This window comes from Macrobrachium nipponense, chromosome 30 (genome assembly GCF_015104395.2).
Source record: "Macrobrachium nipponense isolate FS-2020 chromosome 30, ASM1510439v2, whole genome shotgun sequence".
Lineage (NCBI taxonomy): Eukaryota > Metazoa > Arthropoda > Malacostraca > Decapoda > Palaemonidae > Macrobrachium > Macrobrachium nipponense.
Genome location: NC_087218.1, coordinates 67,839,906 through 67,858,150, shown reverse-complemented (window position 1 = coordinate 67,858,150; position 18,245 = coordinate 67,839,906). Strand labels below are relative to the sequence as shown.

At 37.9% G+C, this 18,245-nt stretch overlaps 1 protein-coding gene across 6 annotated transcripts in view; it reads left to right on the top strand.

Annotated features, from left to right (window-relative positions):
• Positions 1-18,245, top strand: part of LOC135202578 (tyrosine-protein kinase Abl-like) — a 218,645-nt gene that overhangs the window by 184,411 nt on the left and 15,989 nt on the right. For 4 of the 6 annotated variants that reach the window (XM_064232085.1, XM_064232084.1, XM_064232081.1 and 1 more), the window contains 4 exons: positions 2,568-2,710; positions 3,037-3,157; positions 4,097-4,267; positions 4,581-4,678. In XM_064232085.1, the coding sequence (XP_064088155.1) occupies positions 2,568-2,710; positions 3,037-3,157; positions 4,097-4,267; positions 4,581-4,678 (533 nt within the window). The remainder of the gene's footprint in view (positions 1-2,567; positions 2,711-3,036; positions 3,158-4,096; positions 4,268-4,580; positions 4,679-18,245) is intronic. The other 2 variants (XM_064232086.1, XM_064232082.1) reach the window with 1 other exon arrangement.

The window sequence follows — 18,245 nt, the reverse complement described above, 5'->3', positions numbered from 1 at the left end:
AGGGAGATGACGTCATCACCACCAGTGTTGGCGACGCCGACGCGCTAAATTTGAATTTAGTATCCTGCCGCTCGTGGAAATCACGGCTCTATAATTGTTCGGTAAGTATACAATAAAACTTCATTTTAATAATGAAAATTTCATTTTCATTACTAATGCTGGTGACAAGTAACATAAATAGAAAAATCTTCACCTCAAAAACATAAAGGCCCTACAACTAGTAGTCTGAAAGAATGTTAGAAAATATTTATTAGAAAAATGTAAAAAAAAAAAAAACAGTTGATTACCTTTTAAGATATTGTCCCTTCAAAGTTGACAAAGGTTTAGAATTGATTAATTTAACAATGCCAATAAATTGAAACCAGTATACTACTGTACAGTTGGCTAACAGCAAAATTTCTGAAGGAAATCTCTAAAGGAAGCATAATTGCATAGAAGCAGCGTAAGTCAAGCGTAACGCATGCCATTTACAAAGAAGTTTGGAAAATTAGAAATATCAGTGGATCTAACACAAGACCACCAAGATAGAGATTTCTTGATCTAGATACAGTATTTAAAATAGATTATCAATGAACAAACTCTTGATGAATACCGTTAACATAAAATGCAGGGTGGGAGTATAGGTTTTGAAACAGTTGAAGTTCTGTATTTGATAAACAAATTTGTATTCGCCCTTTCCTCATGTAATAGCATATCTCAAGGTCAAGACAACATAATTTTGATTCGCTCAAACATATAGCTAGATTCAACAAAAAAGTAATCCATCAAATTATAGGCCAATATCTTCATGAAGCTGTCTGTGTAAAGTTACAGAAAAAATTTTGAACTCAAGGCTAATATTTGAAAACAAATAACATATAATTGCCTTTTCTCAGCATTGGGCACAGAAAAATAAATCTACATTTGTCTTACTATTACAGTACTTTTTTTACGTCAAAATCCTTGTAATACATGGAGAACAGCTATATGAAAAACAGTACAACTATCATATTAAGTGCCGCCTACCTATAATCATAAATACGTTTTTACTTTTTAACAGACCACACAGTGCCATCAGTGCGCCTTATGTGGTGCACTGTAGGCATTACAAAAGGTTTGCAGTGAACCTACGGCCTCTAGGTGCACCCAGTCGTTAGCCTTTTACTTTACCTCCATTCCCACTCCCTTTCTTTCAGCTTGCTGTCCAACCACTCCAGCTCTTTCTTTTCACCTTACAGCACTGAATGGCTGAAAGTGCCTCAGCTTGGTCTCTCGTACAGCCAATTGTTCATACGCGGAACAAACCTTTGGTCTTAACAATAGGATAATCTACTAGCTTGTTGTTAAGAACTCAGGTTTGTTAGCTATGAAAAATACAAATTGGTTAAAAATTTGTCATTTGTTCATATGTGGAACAAACCTTCGGTCTCAACTATAGGCTAGAACGTTAACCTAACATTAAGATCTCAGGTTTGTTAGCTATGAAAAATACAAATTGGTTAAAAATTTGTCATATTTTCTTAAATCAGTCACATTTCAAATGCAAGTAGGTAACATTTATTATGACATACTGGAAAATGGTGCCTAACAGGGAAGTGTTGTGACAAGTTGTTCCTCCTTGCAATAAATAATATTGCAAAACAGTCACCAAATTTAATTGGGGCTTGCCAGTTTTAGAGCTTTTCAGACAAAGAGCCATTTTTATAAAAGGTAATCCATCAATAGTCCTAATAAGAGGTCACAGAATTTTCAAGTCAATAAATGAATTTCCTTCCTTCTTGGATTATGCAGAAATGTCGTAATGCAATATATACAGACAGATTAAAATCTTCATCAGGTGTAAGATATGCTTCAGTATCATGTAATGAAACCAGCCAGCTTTCTTTACTTAATTAAGTATCTGTTTTCACAGAAGAATTGTCTGCAATATGGTTAGCAGTTAAGAATATTACAAAACAGCCCCCTACCACAGACATTTGTAACTTTTGGTGATTCAAGAAATGCTTCGTTTAGCAAGTCAAGTTTTCGTTCCTCATACTATGTGAAACTGGTTTAAATTTTGAAATATGAAGGCATTAAAGAAAATGAGGCTGGTGATTAAGCAGCCCAAGCTGCAATTGGTGTGGGAAGATTAATTATATTTTACGTAATCTTGTTTTATTCCTGTTCTTCTCACTGATTTGTTATTATCTCTAAAACCCATCATCTTGAGTAAATGACAGTTATTATGGAATAACAGATATGAAAGTAATGAAAATTAAAACAGGTCAAACCAATGTTTGGATTATAGCGTTCTTCATTTGAAAAAACATCATTTTGAATGGGTCACTCCCCTCTGACCCATTAATGCAAAGAATGCAAAACAACAATTAGTCAAACATATCTTAGGGATTATTCCAGCTGTTATTCAACAGTGCATATCAAGTAACAGAAACAAATCCATGAAAGAAATTTTATCAGAATCTCAATTTTTTTTATATTTGGATTTTGTGGTTGCAAAAATTTAAAATATAAGGTTTATATTTTCAGTTATTCATTATAGTTGTTTGCAAGAAGTAAAGAAAAACTATCATTGTTTCCTCTTGCAGGATGGATTGTCCACAGGGTTGTCCCACTCGTGTCTATGACTTGATGAAGCAGTGTTGGCTGTGGAGTGCTGGTGATAGACCGACATTCTCTCACATTCATCATGCCTTAGAAACTATGTTCCAAGAAACGTCCATTACAGAAGGTGAGGTGATTTTATCTCTGGGACAGACTTTTATTTGGAATAGAATAGGGTATTTCTTCAACCATATATGTGACAAAACTTGTGAGTTTATTCTCTGTCATGTATCTTTCTTGTAACTGCACATATAGCTGTTGTAAAACGTTGTCACATATATTATTGGTCTGGAAATTTGTGCCTTGTCATCAGTTATGCACTACAAATAAATAAATAGATGCCTTTTGTAAAAATTTGGATTTGTTTTATCATGCTGTATGTTTTGTACAGATATTTACATTATGCACTCATTATGAAAATGGATTTGAAAATTCCTACTGTGAAATTTGCAGAAGTGGAGCAGCAATTGGCAGCTGGAGGAGGAAGAAGAGTTAGAGGAACCTCAACAGGTCCTCATCAGCAATGGAATGAAGAGCAGCTACCAACTAGTCCCCGTACATCATCAGCTAGGCAGTAAGTAATTTCTCTCATTTTTTCTTGTGCTGTCAAGTTTTGTGTGTTTTGTGTGCATTTTCTTTAGTATTGTGTTGTTGAGTGGGGATAAATGATATAAGTTATATTATTGAGGAGAATTGATTACTTTTATTGTAAATTTCAGGAAACCAGATTTTGATGGTTTTGTTGTATTACTGGGAATTTTTTTTTTCTTAATTTTTAAATTGAGGGTTAAATTTTCAACTTGTATATTCCAATTATTGGAGATAAAATCAGAATAGTTTAAAGTGTATTTCTTTCTTTAGATTAGAAATACAGTAATAATTTATTATACATATTGCAGTTTATTAAAAGCAGATTGAACCAATTGCAATTGAGAGCAAATCATTCTAAGGTTGGATTTCCCACATTTTCTGAATTCAGGATAAATTTGAAAATCTGTATGCCAGATTACCCTTTAGGACTGATGTCCTAGAATCCCATAGAATTTGCAGCAATTGTAAATATATTAAGAGTCAAATATATATATATATAATATAATATATATATATATATATATATATATATATGAATAACTTGATCATGAAATATATAAGATGTGATGCTATGTATTAATAAAGGTAATGCATCAGGGTTCTCGTATTTTCAATATATATATATATATATATATATATATATATATATATATATATATATATATATATAATATATAAATACAAAGACAGTCCCCAGTTATTGGGTCTCAGCTATCGGCGATCCAGTTTTAAGTGGCTTGTCTAGTGATGAAAATCGACATCAGTGTCTGCTTCTCAGTGCCGATAACTGAAAATTGGCAATTTTTGGTTATTGTCACGCAATCAGAATGACACCCCATCCAATAACAAGGGACTGTATGTATATAGTATGTATATATATAATATATATACATGCATTAATTGAATGAATGGATATTTACAGGCGAAGTAACAAAAACAAACATGGTGCAGTTGAGGAGGGTAGTAGTCCAAACCTTCCAAGGGAGGTACGACCCAGTCCTGGCATCCTTTCTGCACGTTCTACTGTTGTGCAGTTAAGAAGAACAACTAATAAGAAGGGGAAACAAGCACCAGCACCACCAAAGAGAACAAGGTAGCGTCATTGGGATTATGGTTTTTTCAACTTGTAAATATGACAGACTTGAGAGTTTGTTGCACACTATATTATAGGTCTGCTGAGTTTTATTAAAATAATTTTCTTGATGAATTTTTAATTTGAGAATATTCATTGTTGTCTTATCCAAGGTTTATGAAAGTGGTCTCATTTTTAAGCATCAGTTGTTTTGAGGAAATATAGTAATATTAGTATAGAGGTGTGTATTTAAGTTGTATACTGTTGGATTTTACCTTTTTATTACAATGTATTATTTGCATGCAATTAATTGTTTTATCCTCTTCTTTGATAGTTCCTTCAGGGACAGTACGTGTACGGACCAAGAACTTCCCGGTGGAATGGCAGGAGATGAACTCAATGAATTCAATGGTATAGACAAAATCTTTGAAGGTACCTCGTATTTCGTCCCTGTCTCCTCTGCCTATCTGCTTTTTTCTTGCCAGCCCTTATTTGCCTGTTGAGGAAGATTTTGCTAAAAGGTCATATCAGACTGAAACTATTAAGTGACAGCCATATTGATTAAGGACAAAAGCTCTCATTTTTTACCTCATTCGAGACACTGTCTGCCGCTTATTTTATCATGATTAAAAATAGTGTCTGGTGCCTTGAATTTGGGTAGAAATGATAACTTTTCTTGTTCATCATGAGTCTGTCATTTGGTATTTCAGGTTTGCGAGTGCTTTAACCATTGCAGAGGTATTTCTGTTGCTAGATATACCCAATGTACATATTGTACTGTTATAATGGATTAGTTTGTTGTTAAAGATAAAAAACTGATTTTTGGACTTTTACAGCTTTAATGCAAAACAGGTTATTGACATGCCAGAAATTTCCATGCTTTTCATTGTCATTCACCATGAATTTTTATTAGTTTTACATGGCTAACTTTTTGGTTTAGCCTCTGCATATTATGTCTGCCAGTAGACAAGATTAAACAAAAATTTTTTTTTTTCAACTTTTTAAAATTAAATAACTCATTAAACCCAGTAAATTTTGAAAAACAATAATTGAAATTTATAGATATTCAATCTAGATTTTAATTGTTTTGAAAAAATTATTAACATATTCATATATTGTATTTTTAGGACCATTACAGTTTGGTAAAGTTGAAGAGTGAACCTTTCTCAAAAGGCGTGTGGTGTTACTTCTTGACGCACTCAAAACAGTAACTTTTGCAAATATTGCAGTAAATGACCTGCTAGTTACCGGTTCATATTCATTTTCTCACTACATCTGTTTGGGGTATGTTTCATAAAAATGATGTTGAATGGGTATTTTAGGTATGACGATTTAAACATCAGTCTGAAAGAAACTCATGGGGAAAATGTTAAAAATGGGATGTTTTTTGAAAACAGTTTTATGTAAACCATTAATCATAAGTATCATTTTATTTTTTGTAGAATGTATCCAGTCTCTCCCTTTTGAAAGATAGAAAAAGATCCCCTTTGTTTTTGTGCAAGCAAAGGGAAGCAGACAGTAAAAAAAAGGCATTATGTTGTGAAATACTATTTGCTGTTATGAGTCCATTAACAATTAATTGCCTGAATAACAGGTAAGGAAGGAGGATGAAGTAGATGACCACTTGAAGAGAAAGGAAGTTGTAGCTGGAAGAAGTTCAATCTTAGGTAGTCAGTGATGGTGCTGCAAAAAAAGAAAGGAGAAAGAAAGTCTTCTACATGCAGTATTAGGGAGTTAGACAAGTAATGAGTTTTCGTTTTAAGAATCTCAGAATACGTGTAGTATACTCAAGAGCATTTAAGGTGTGATGGCTAGCACCCCAGGATGTACATGCCTCAATTGTGCTAATCAAATGACCAGTGAATCATTGGGAGGATTAAGATGAATTGATCTGATTCCCTTCCCATGTGCAAAGTTCGCTGAGATAGAATGAAGTCATGACTGTTGGGGAAGCAGTTAAGCATTCATTGCTGAGTAAACAAAGCCCGGATACAGGCATGGTAAGGGTAAATGTTGCTCTTGATACCCAAAGCACTCAACCAAAGAACAAAGAAACAGCAATGCACTGAAAACTGAAGGACAGTAAGCTACTTGCACTACTGCAGATGAAAGGTAAAATGAATCTGGTAAATACTAAATACTGGGCATCAGGTCAAGAGGATGATAGTGTGAGAGGAAAGGTGGAGAGAAATGGTAAACCATGACTGACAAAGCACAAAATCAAAGAATTACACTTTGTTCGTCTTGGGAAGCATAGTTGTGAATTGTTTTTTTATATTCAAATTGGGTGCTTGGATGTGTTCCATAAAAAATATACATAAGTCGAGTATGATTAATGGAATCTTAATGATAATATGGTAATGGCTTTTTAAAATTTCTAAGACTTTGAGTTTTTATTTGAAGCACTTTAATAGAGTAATATCAAGTAATTTTTAAGGACTTCCTTACCTTTATCCATTTTTGTAAAAAGATTAATAAAGATTCTACCAGTAAATCTTTTTATAATTTAAATAAGAATTGAGATATTTGTCCCAGACTCTAAGAGTAGTTTCACACAGCTATTGATAGTTTTTCACTTGTACAGATATTATATGTACAAATTTTTTCATAGTTCCATATATTTATGTACGGATGCAACGGCTTTTTGAGTAGATGGTCAATAGTCTGTCAAGTATCCAGTCAGTTTTATAAAGAAAATTAGGTGTTTGAGGAGATGGAGGATATGGTGTGTGTTTAAGTGAATATGAACCCAGCTTGATCCCACTGCTTTTGGTGTTAGTTTTGTTGCCTTTTGCTGTCTGCTCTTTTCCAGACTTTTGCTAAAACTTTTAAGTTAATGTTATGACTACCAGGTGTTTTTTTGTAGTGGCAGTTTTGTTGTAAGGTTCTACTGTTAAAGAAGCTCACTTGTTTGATGGGTAGAGAAAACTGCTGTTGGTGTTAGGATTAACCAACTACTCATTGAGTATAGTGCTATTTTTTATGAGATTTGTTGGATATGTATGTTGACTGCATACATGAGGGGGTAGTATCTGTTTAATGACTGCCAAGCCAAGGTTGCAGTTAGTGTTTGTAATGAGCCAAGACAAGATTTGGAAATTTGATTATAACAAGGATACAGTACTTAATGTATCATAAGACCCATTACTGCCATGGTCTTAGTGAATGTCTATAGGTAACATTAACCATTTAGTTTTGTAGATCTGAATGGCAATAGCAAGGGTTTTGTTAGTTAAATTTACACATTTCCATTGGTGTAAAAAATTTGAAAATTGATAATGACTGGAAACATCATAAAGGGTGATTATAGTAATTTTGAATGGAAATGCTTTCAGGGAATGGAAAGTTTTGAGTTTTTCAGTAAAAGCCTCTGTCAAGATGAGGGAAAGCAAGCTATTATTGGGAAGAAGAAAGAATGATGGGGCATTAATTAGTATTTGCTCTCAACTGTAAAGCTCATTGTTTTAAAGTAGTTTAGCCAAAACCTTTAGAAAAAGTTCTTAAGGTTCATGCATAATAAGGTACTTTATTGCAGAGGTGGTTTTTTCATGCAAAAAGTATATTTTTAATAACATTCATGCATAATAAGGTACTTTATTGCAGATGTGGGTTTTCACGCAAAAAATATATTCTGAACAACATTCATGCATAATAAGGTACTTTATTGCAGAGGTGGGTTTTTCATGCATAAAATATATTTTGAAGTGGTTTTTCCCTCTTAACTTAACATGAGAGCAATCCATTTGAGGATCAAGTGTCATTTTTGCTGTATCTTCAACATTGTCTTTATAAAGTTGAGAATATTGTCTTATGTAATTTTGAATGTACAATAGTATGTATTGGGTACTGTAACGTTACAGCATTGCTTTGTATACCATTATGCTGGGCTATTTTCCATTGGTTTTCTGGTTCCTATAGAGTCTTCTTCAAAGTTTGTAGGCATTTAAAAAATGTTTTGAATGGAGAGTCCAAAGCTTTATACATTGTGTATCAGGAGCTTCCTGAAGAATTTTATACCTTACATATTGCCCATCATTTTTTCCACACATCATTAATAACTTTATTTTTGTTTGCAATATTAGTAAGGTCTCATCATAGTCACCAAAGAACAAGTGAAAAGCCTGCTTCCCCAGAACCATGAATTATTACTTCACACCTCCAAAACATGAACTGTCGACGTGGTACCAGCAAGTACAATATGCAAACATGATAGTCTTTGCCTATTTCAAGCAGCTTGTCTTGCATGCTGGCCAATTTTCATATACATATATGTATAAAATAATAATGATAGAAATATTTGAAGATAATATCAGTCAGCAGGCTACCTAACTAAATTTTAATAAACCAAATCCCCTTCTATAAATACTTTTAGGAAATCCCACTTGCCATAAACAGATAAAACTAGAATTTAGTTATTATTTTCTTATGTTAAAGGAAAACATTGTTGTCTGCAAGGGCACTGCAGGCATGTGGACATGGCTTTGTTAGTTCTAATATTCCATTCTCCTGCTTTAATTTTTAATTCAAATTTAATGACAGATTATGGCAGTAGTTAAAATATTTTCAATAGTATAAAACATAGTATAGATGATGATTATTATAGTTTTAGTTGTCGGCTTTAATGCCATTGTGGCATAATGTTGGTTGATATTATATGTATAGTTGAATTTTTAAAAATTTTATATTACAGATCTTTAGAATTTAATAACAAAGATGAATCGTAAATTATCTGGGCTGTTATATATACAGCATTATGAAAGTTAATGGGCACCGTGCTCAAGTTTAACATACATGTATTTATTGTACTTTTATTTTCTTAAGTTAATATAGATTAACCAGGCAATAAAGTCAGATTTATAGGCTCATAGTTCTGGTGTGAAGGACTTTCAAATGATGGGTAATTGATTATATACCAAGAAATGCTAAATGAAAACTGGGATAGCCAGATAGGCAGAAATCTAAGGAAATAAAATCAAATTAGAAAACTTTATGGTTAATTCTTCTGCATTTATGGATAAGCAAAGTAATAGTAAGCTTGCTAAATAAGCATGTGTTTAGAATATAATATCACCTTAAGAAGAGTAGGATAGTTGTAGATACACTACTTTGTTCCGAGGGTTAGGGGCATGTAAATACAATAATTCTTATTGCTTAATTTTAAATGTTCTTCATGTCCTGATGAGAGCATTTTGGAGCAGATCAACAGACATTGAGCTCTCTCTACACCATCATTCATAGTGCTTGTTCTTCTCAGTTACAAATTACAGTATGCACCTAAAGTAATGTTATGGTAATCATCATTACTTCTGTGTATTGTTAAGTAGAATGAGTTGCTGTTGATGATGGATCATAAGGAGCAGTTGCACTTGTATAAAAAAACTTAAAACTGGAAAACAGCACTACAAAGAAATATCTTTTAATGGCTTAACTCTTTAAACTGTGTTTTTAATGATAGATTTCAGTGATATGAGATTATCATGTATTATGTATATGTATTAATGCCCATATGAAGTCTAGTTAAATTTTGTTGAAGATGCTGCAGTCTTACGATTATATTTCAATTCACTGTAAATAAATAATTTAATGACTCATCTTACATACTACAGTGACTTACATATCACCGGAATATATGATTTAGAAATTGACCCCAATAAAGTATGTTTAACTTATTTGAAACAAATATGATAAAATTTTTAGCATGGAGTCAACTTCTTGCCACTATTTAGTTAGGTATTTAGGTTTATTTTTTCTCAGAACAACATATAATTGGCTGTAAAAATAAAATTTTTTTGCAGTTGCCAGCTAACAATGTGAAATTTTAATATTACGGTACCATTTTCTTGTTATTTTTTCTTGTTATTTTAAAGTGTTGCATGAGGGGTAATGGACAAATGTATAAAGCGAGAGGGGGTTTGGCTCATTTTGTGCCAGGGAAGAAATCAACATAGGAAATTTGGGCATTTTTAGTCACTCCAGTATATTAGCCTCAGTCTGCATTTTGGTACCCTGATGTTTAAGCAAGATTTATTGAGTAAATGTCTTGGCAGAAATGTTTCCATTTTACTATGTTAATATATATTAATATAAATCTTAATGCATTTGAAACAGGTACTTAAGCAAAGAGAATATGTATTGCTACAATCTTAATACAACCTAATTTATTACTGTTATCTTTATAGATTTGTAATCTTTGTGCAAGAAGTATGATTATACGTTATTACAGTATATTTATTAGTATGCTTCATGAGAAGTGAAGGTCAGTGTAATTTTAGTAGTATAGTATTTAATGTGTTAAGTCTTCATAATTTACTTGTATGTACATACTTATACATACAGGTAGACATTCAATAATCCATATGACGGTAGTCTGGTTTCTTCACTAATTCAAGATTAATTGAAAATTTCCGGGACCACTGCATGATTTGGTTAAACTCGCTCTGTTTTTTCCCTACCTTCCACGAGAAGTTGAAATGACTTTACAACCCCATGTGTGACCTCTTTTACAAGACAATCGTAAATTGTGCAAAGTTATACATAGTTTTTCTAATAAATAAACTAATTTTATTTTGTAAAATTATAATTATATCTCACACAATATCAAAGCAGATAAAAATAGAATTAGTAACAAATTCTGAGTATATTTGTTTTAAATATTTACGTAAATTTACCGAGAACGAAGATACAATAACTTTTGAATTTTACGTTTTATCTAATATTTCTCTGCACTTTTCTTTGCAAAATTATATTTATAAATGACATACTGTCATAAAAGATAAGAACTAAAAGCAACAGTAACCCCTTGGTATATTTATGAACAAATTTATAAAGACATCATGTGAGACAGAGAGGCACTACATCCTCCCTTGAAGTCAGGATCTCAACTAATTCTCTCATGAGCTGCCAAGTTGATTTTAGCCAGTCTAAAAGTTGCCATTAGTGAATTTATGGGCTATAGAAGTAATGGCACCTCTTTCCCGCCTGATTCCCCCAAATTGATGACGCATAATATTGTTACTCACCATGAGTCACTACTGTCATAGGCTATAACATAATGCATATTTGCACTTGAAAATAAAAGAATAAAAAAGGAATGAGGAAAATATACTAAAGAACTTCACATTTAACAACAACATAAATGAGTTTGTTTTACACAAAGGTGCCAACTAAATTAATAAACACTAAACACTGAAGTTTTTAATCATATAAACGGTTTGTAGAGTTTATCATTAAATGTTTTAGATAAATTATATGATTTTTTTAAAACCATTTTTCAGACATTCTGTGCATTATCTTAGTAGTTGGAGGTTTGGAGAGATTAGTGAAGTCAGAGTGATGATTGGGAATAAAAAAATCCTTTATCAGTGGGAAATGGGAAAAAATCCTTTCATAGTGGTTTTTGTAAATAGTATGTTCTTGAATATTAGTAGAAAGGTAATGATAAATAATTAACTCTGAAAAAATATCCATTTCATTACCAACAAATGAACCACTTGTGTTTGTGATGTGTACCTGCTTAAACTAGCAAATATTGCTGAGTATATAATTTGAAATTTGGATTTTTTGATCATATATTTATTTATGGGTTTTTTGATCATATAGTGTATTTATAGTGTCTATTTTGAAGTTTTGGATTCATAATGATTTTTTTCACATTAGTATACCATTTTTTCATAAACAATGACTAGAAATATAAAGAGAATCTTCCCTAATGTGAGCTCATTAGTGTTCTGCTTGTGAACATTTGTAGGAAAGTCCCCTTTGTTCATACACGAAACAAACCTTCGGTCTTAACATTAGGATTTACTAGCGCCAAGCTGGAAACCGGTAGAATTAAAATTACACTTGTGAGATCCAGGGACTAATGGCATCTATACCAGGTCACGGGGCATGTATACCCAGAATGCCCACGGCTACCTGTGACCCATCAGTTATTTTCCTACCGCCTTTAAGATAAGACGTGTTACTGTCTATCTCATTTAAAGCCGGTTTTTCAGTTTGCCCGTTCTTTATCCATTTCATTTTTTATTTTTCATTCCTTTTCTTTCTCCAAGTGTGATCAGTGTGTGGTAAGAGTGTATACGTGGTATGATGGAGAATTTTGCCTCAACATCGGGATCGTCTACCGCTTCGAAGAGGAGACAGGAAATGCCCAGGAGTCGTGGCTTCCCTTGTTCTAGGTTCCTAACCTCGGTGTCGACGGATCCTCATCCAACGTGTAGTAGGTGCAGGGAAAACGTATGTACGGTTACTAATCCGTGTTCTGTTTGTCGCGGTTGGTCGGTGGAACAGTGGAAGAAGTTCTATGGGAAAAGCCAATACAAAAGAAAGGGGGTGACGCCATCTTTGGATGACCAAACCTTACCGGCTTCTTTTGTATCGGTAATAAACCAGGCTGCTCCATATGTTTCTCCACCTGCTTTTGAATTGTCTCATACCCCTTCGGTTTCTCCTAGCGGTTCTGTATCGGAAACGTCAGGAGGGGCCTTGGGTAATTTTATGAATAATTTTGCACTCTCCTTTGTTCCCAGCAAGTAGAGGGGGAGATCCGCCATCTTTGTTCCAGGCTCCCCCCCCTGCTACGCAAGCGCATAGGTTAGATGGTACGTGTCAGCGCTAGCCTACCAGGCGTACCAACCTTGGATGGTCTGCTTGCGCATTATATGACGTCACGGTTTCCAGCAGGGTCCGGCAGCGCTGAATGTTCCTCATCCCCCGGGCTTGCAATTTATGGGAATTAATGCCGCTGCTTCTCCATCCCACTCATATTTACAGCGATGCAGAACGTGGGAGGTAATTTTGGCAGCAAACGTGCGGTTACCAGCAGAAACCTCTCAGTCTCTCCCTACGAGAGCGATGACGTCACAACATACGACACTCTGAGATGGCAGGCGTGATGACGTCACAGACGCGATTCTCGCCTTTTTCGCTGCAACCCAGACGCTAATACGCCTTCTGATCCGTCATGCAACTGTAATGCAGAAGTTACAGGATATAGAGGAGAGAATGAATAAGAGAGACAAAAAGAAAAAGTGTGATTCGCCTTCTTCGTCTTCTTCCTCTAGTTCGGCGTCATCGCTAAGTCCGATAACGTCACGGCGAGCGCCAGTCAACGCTTGGAGGAGGATTCGGGAGTTCCTAGCGGATCCTCGGGCCAAGAGGAGAAGAATCAATTCTTCCTCTCCTTCGGACGAAGACTGTCATTTCCCAAGTCAGCAAGAAGGTCGAAAATCAGTGGCTATTAAGCACAAGGTTGCCAGACGAAGCCGTTCGCAAGAGTACCGAACAAGCGAGAGAGGTGACGGCCGCGAGCTAGCGGCCGAGGCGGAGTTGCCAGTTCGGATCGCAAAAACTGCGATACCTCTGGTAAAATCGACGTTGGCGGCGAAAGGTGCAGCAGAGGATGGAATGCAGGTCCAGTTTCGCCCGTAAGGCCGTTCAAAATACGTACGAAGGACGATAAGGCTCCTATTAAAAGTACGAAAAAATAGAGAGTTGGCAACCTCGGCGGATACGTTCGTGGAAGGCGTGTCCGTCTGGATAGAAGGCCGAGGCCGGGCTCGCCGACGCTCGAAAACGATGCCAATGCTAATAAAGACGAACTTACCTCTGTCTTAAGGGAGCCTTCATCTTGGAGATCTAGACGAGATTCTCGCTCTAGATCCGTGAGCAGAGAAAGAGTGAGACGCTCTCGTTCCCCTGCTGACTATCTGGGATCGAGCCAACAGCGGTCCAGCAAAGCATCAAAGAGGCCAGCGGCCGTAGGGGCAGGCGGCCGTGGAATTCGGGCCGTCTGTCAGAAGATAGAGGCGAGACAACATCTCTCGTGACGGAGAGTGGTACACTAGAGCCGGAGGAAGGAGAAAACCAAGAGTTTCTGGCCTCGTATGCAGAGGTTATTGATTTGATTCGTCAATTCAATAGCCTTTCGGAGAAGACAGAAACACCGGGCCAGTATGCTTCTCTGGAATTGACATGGCGTTTGGACTAAAGAGGGATACCAAGGTGTCGTATGAATGCCTTGTTCGAGTCATGCGGAATCGGTCTTGGCAACACGTAAACGCAAAGATTGCAGGGAGGGATAATTCCTTAAGATCTAATAGATCATTTAAATTTATTCCCCCTCCAATGATAAAGCAAAGGAAATATTATACGACACCGAAGGTCCCTTTGCTGTCTAGACAAATGAACCCTAATGTGTAAGTTAAGGCCTGGATTAACCTTGGATCAGGTTAAAATGGAGTGCCCTTCGATGACGTACCAAGAGGCTGCCACGTTAGAAGCAACAGCTTCTTCTGTCTTTCAGGCTGCGTCCTGGTTAGACCTTTGGTCAACAGCAGTGGGCGAAAATTGCTATCCTCGGCAAGCAACAAGGAAAGAGTAGGGATGAACCATTGTTCATTAGATTACTACAGTCAGGGTCCAAGCGATTGCGTACCTGACAAACGTAAGTGCCAATGTTTGGGCAAATATCCTGCTAATGAGGAGAGATGCAGCATTGGCTAGACTAAGCCGCAATGTGGATTTGGATTCCTGTTAGCAATGAGGAATGGGGATATCTTGGAATCGCAACTACTGTTGCCAGAGGTCATACTGGAAGAAGCGATAGATAGAAGAAGGATGGACACTAACGATAGGTTGGTGCAACAGGCAGTTAGGAAAAACTTCTAACAGTCAAACTATTCCTTTGGAGGGAAGACAACAGCAGATGTCTCGAAAGAAACCAGTGAGACATAGCATCCCTAATAGAGTCACAAGACCCTCTTCCCCAAAGAGGATAACTCATCGGCCCTTTCACAATAGAAACAACAGAGGAAGGGGGAGAGGCTCAAGAAGATAGGATGGGCGCCTCCCATCACTCGGCCACACCAGTGGGGGGTTGCCTGGCAAATCACTGGAAGGTGTGGCAGGAACTAGGGGCAGAGCAGTGGGTGGTGGATGTTCTCAGGATCGGGTATTTGATTCCGTTCGAGGTACCCCGCCCCTGACAGATCAACCATTACCCCACGTCACTTATGCCCACAAATCTCAGAAGGCCACTATTCTGCAGGACGAAGTGAAGAAGATGATGGAAAAAGGAGCTGTGCAACAAGTATGCAGTCCGACAAAAGGCTTCTACAGCAGGATTTTCCTGGTACCCAAAGCCAACGGGGAGTGGAGGACAGTAATAGACCTGTCAACGCTGAATCTGTTTATAAGGAAAACCAGTTTCAAGATGGAAACTCCGACAAACGGTTCTACAAGCAGTCAGAATCGGAGACTTTATGCTGAAGTCGATCTAAAAGGACGCATACTTTCAGATACCAGTCCATCAGTCTTCAAGGAAATTTCTCCGCTTCAGTCTTGCAGGAAAGCTTTTCGAGTTCAAGGTCCTGTGCTTCGGATTGACAACGTCTCCTCAAGTTTTTACAAGAGTGTTCACCCTCGTGTCGGCATGGGCGCACGCTCAGGGGATCAGGCTGATAAGATATCTGGACGATTGGCTGGTGATAGCAAAGTCCAGGGAGAATTACTCAGGGACAGGGCGGCCCTCCTCCGCAGCTTTGTCACAGCCTAGGTATTGTGGTGAATCAGCAGAAAGTCGCAGCTGGATCCAAAGTCAACGTTTGGAATATCTGGGAATGGTGGGATGACACAACACAAGCCAAAGTATTCCCGACAGACCAAGAGTACAGAAATGCAAAGAAACAAGTGGTGAATGCCTTTCTGGGAAAGCAGACACAGCCAGCAAGACAGTGGCAGGTGGTGCTGGGAATCCTAACCTCCCTGGAGAAGCTAGTACCACAAGGAAGGCTACACCTTCGGTCCCTACAATGGAGGATGAAGGAGTTTTTGGTCACCAACAGTACAATCACCCGTACGAGCAAATTCCCTTGTCGGCAGAAGTGAGGAAAGACTTGCTGTGGTGGGTGGACGACGACAATCTGACAGTGGGTGTCCCCCTTCAACAATCCTCTCCAGACCTCTGCTGTTCTCGGATGCGTCACTAGAAGGCTGGGGAGCCCATATGGGGGAGTTGATGGTGTCAGCAAAATGGAGTTGCAAGGACAGAGAACTCCATATAAACGTGCTGGAGTTGAAAGCAGCTTTCCTGCTCTACAAGAATTCAGGGAGAGAGTAAAGGGACACTCAGGTGGTATTGATGTCAGACAACACCACAGTAGTAGCTTATATAAACAACGCAAGGAGGCCTAGTTTCTCGGCAGTTACATGTGATGACAGTTCAACTTCACCAGTGGGCTATAGAGAACCTGGTAGACATCAAGGCCAGGTATATTCCGGGAAAAAGAAACATAGTGGCCGACAAGTTGAGCCGCAGGGATCAGATTCTGGGAACGGAGTGGTCCCTACACCAACAGGTAGTGGACAGGATGCTCATGTTGTGGGAAGGACCGATCATAGACCTATTCGCAACCAGGTACAACAAAAAGTTGGAAGTGTATTGTTCAGTAGTCCCGGGGACGCAGAGGCAGTAGCAGAAGATGCGCTACAACACCCCTGGGACAATCTGGACGTGTACGCATTTCCTCCATTTTGTCTAATCCGTTTCAGGTTTTCTGAACCAGGGTAATGCGGTCTCAGAACCTCAAGATGACCCTGGTAGCCCCCCCCGTTATGGCCGAAAGCAGAGTGGTTTCCAGACCTACTGGAACTCCTAGTAGATGTGCCAAGAGAGTTACCTCCATGGAGCAACCTTCTGTGTCAGCCTCACGTGGAGAGGTACCACCAGTCGGTGAAGTCCCTATCGCTTCACGGGTGGAGACTGTCAAGTATCTCCTCCGAGAGCGGGTTTTTCACAGAAAGCAGGCAACTCAGATGGCAGGTAATATCAGAAAATCATCTGCGACAGTATACCAAGGGAAGTGGTCAGCATACTGTGATTGGTGTCGTAGGGGGAACGTGTCTCCACTCGGTACCACTATTGCAGCAGTTAGCAGACTTTCTGATATATCTCAGAACAGAAAAAACATATGTCTGTAATCTTGCAGTGAAGGGGTACAGGGCTGCTCTAGCCTCAGTCTTACGAATGAAAGGAGTGGACATATCGTCTTCATGGGAGTTGGCCATGCTGATAGAGGAGCTTTGAACAGTCATGCCCACCAAAGGAGCTAAAAGCCCCAGATTGGGATCTGACCAAGGTACTGAGTAGTCTGACAAAACCCCCTTACGAACCACTAAGGCAGTCCACGGATAGGAGCCTGACCCTGAAGACAGTCTTCTTATTGGCCTGGCTTCAACCAAAGGTGCTACATGGCCTCTCATATATCATAAAGCACTCGAGAGGTTGGAGATCAATGGTGTGTGAGTTTGTCCCAGAATTCGTGGCAAAGACCCAAAATCCAACAATAGTAGACGGCAGATTCGACTCCTTTACCATACCTTCCTTGGCAGACTTTGTAGACAACGACAAAGCTGAAATGCTCCTGTGCCCCGTCAGGGCGACTAAGGGAGTACTTAAAGAGAACAAGGCACCTCAGGCCGGGGTGCCAGAGGTTGTTCGTAAGTACAGGACGGAAACAAGAAGGAATGGAGTGTCCAAGAATACAATATCATTTTGGCTAAGGGAGACGATCAGAAATGCTTATTACTGCAGAAGACAGAGGGTCAGATAGCCAGGTGGGAGCTAGAGCTCATGACATCAGGGGGGGGTTGAGTGCTTCCCTGGCATTTAAGAAGAACAAATGTCTGTGGATAAAATTCTGAAAGCTGGCGTGTGGAAAGCGCCAAACAACTTTCACCTCATTTTATTTGAAAGTATGTTGCCCATAGATCCTTTGGACACCTTTTCCTTGGGTCCAGTGGTGGCGGCCCAACAAGTGATATAGTGTTCATCCATGCCCGCCCCTGGCGGGTCAGTTTTAGCGTCTAGTCTAAGATGAAGGTATGAAAGTAGAATGAATGGGATGACTGGTCTTTTTTCTTTACTACTTTCTTCCTACTCCTTTAACTACGGGCAATATGAAGGAGGAGTACCGTCATGTGCTGGAACGGACTAGATGCA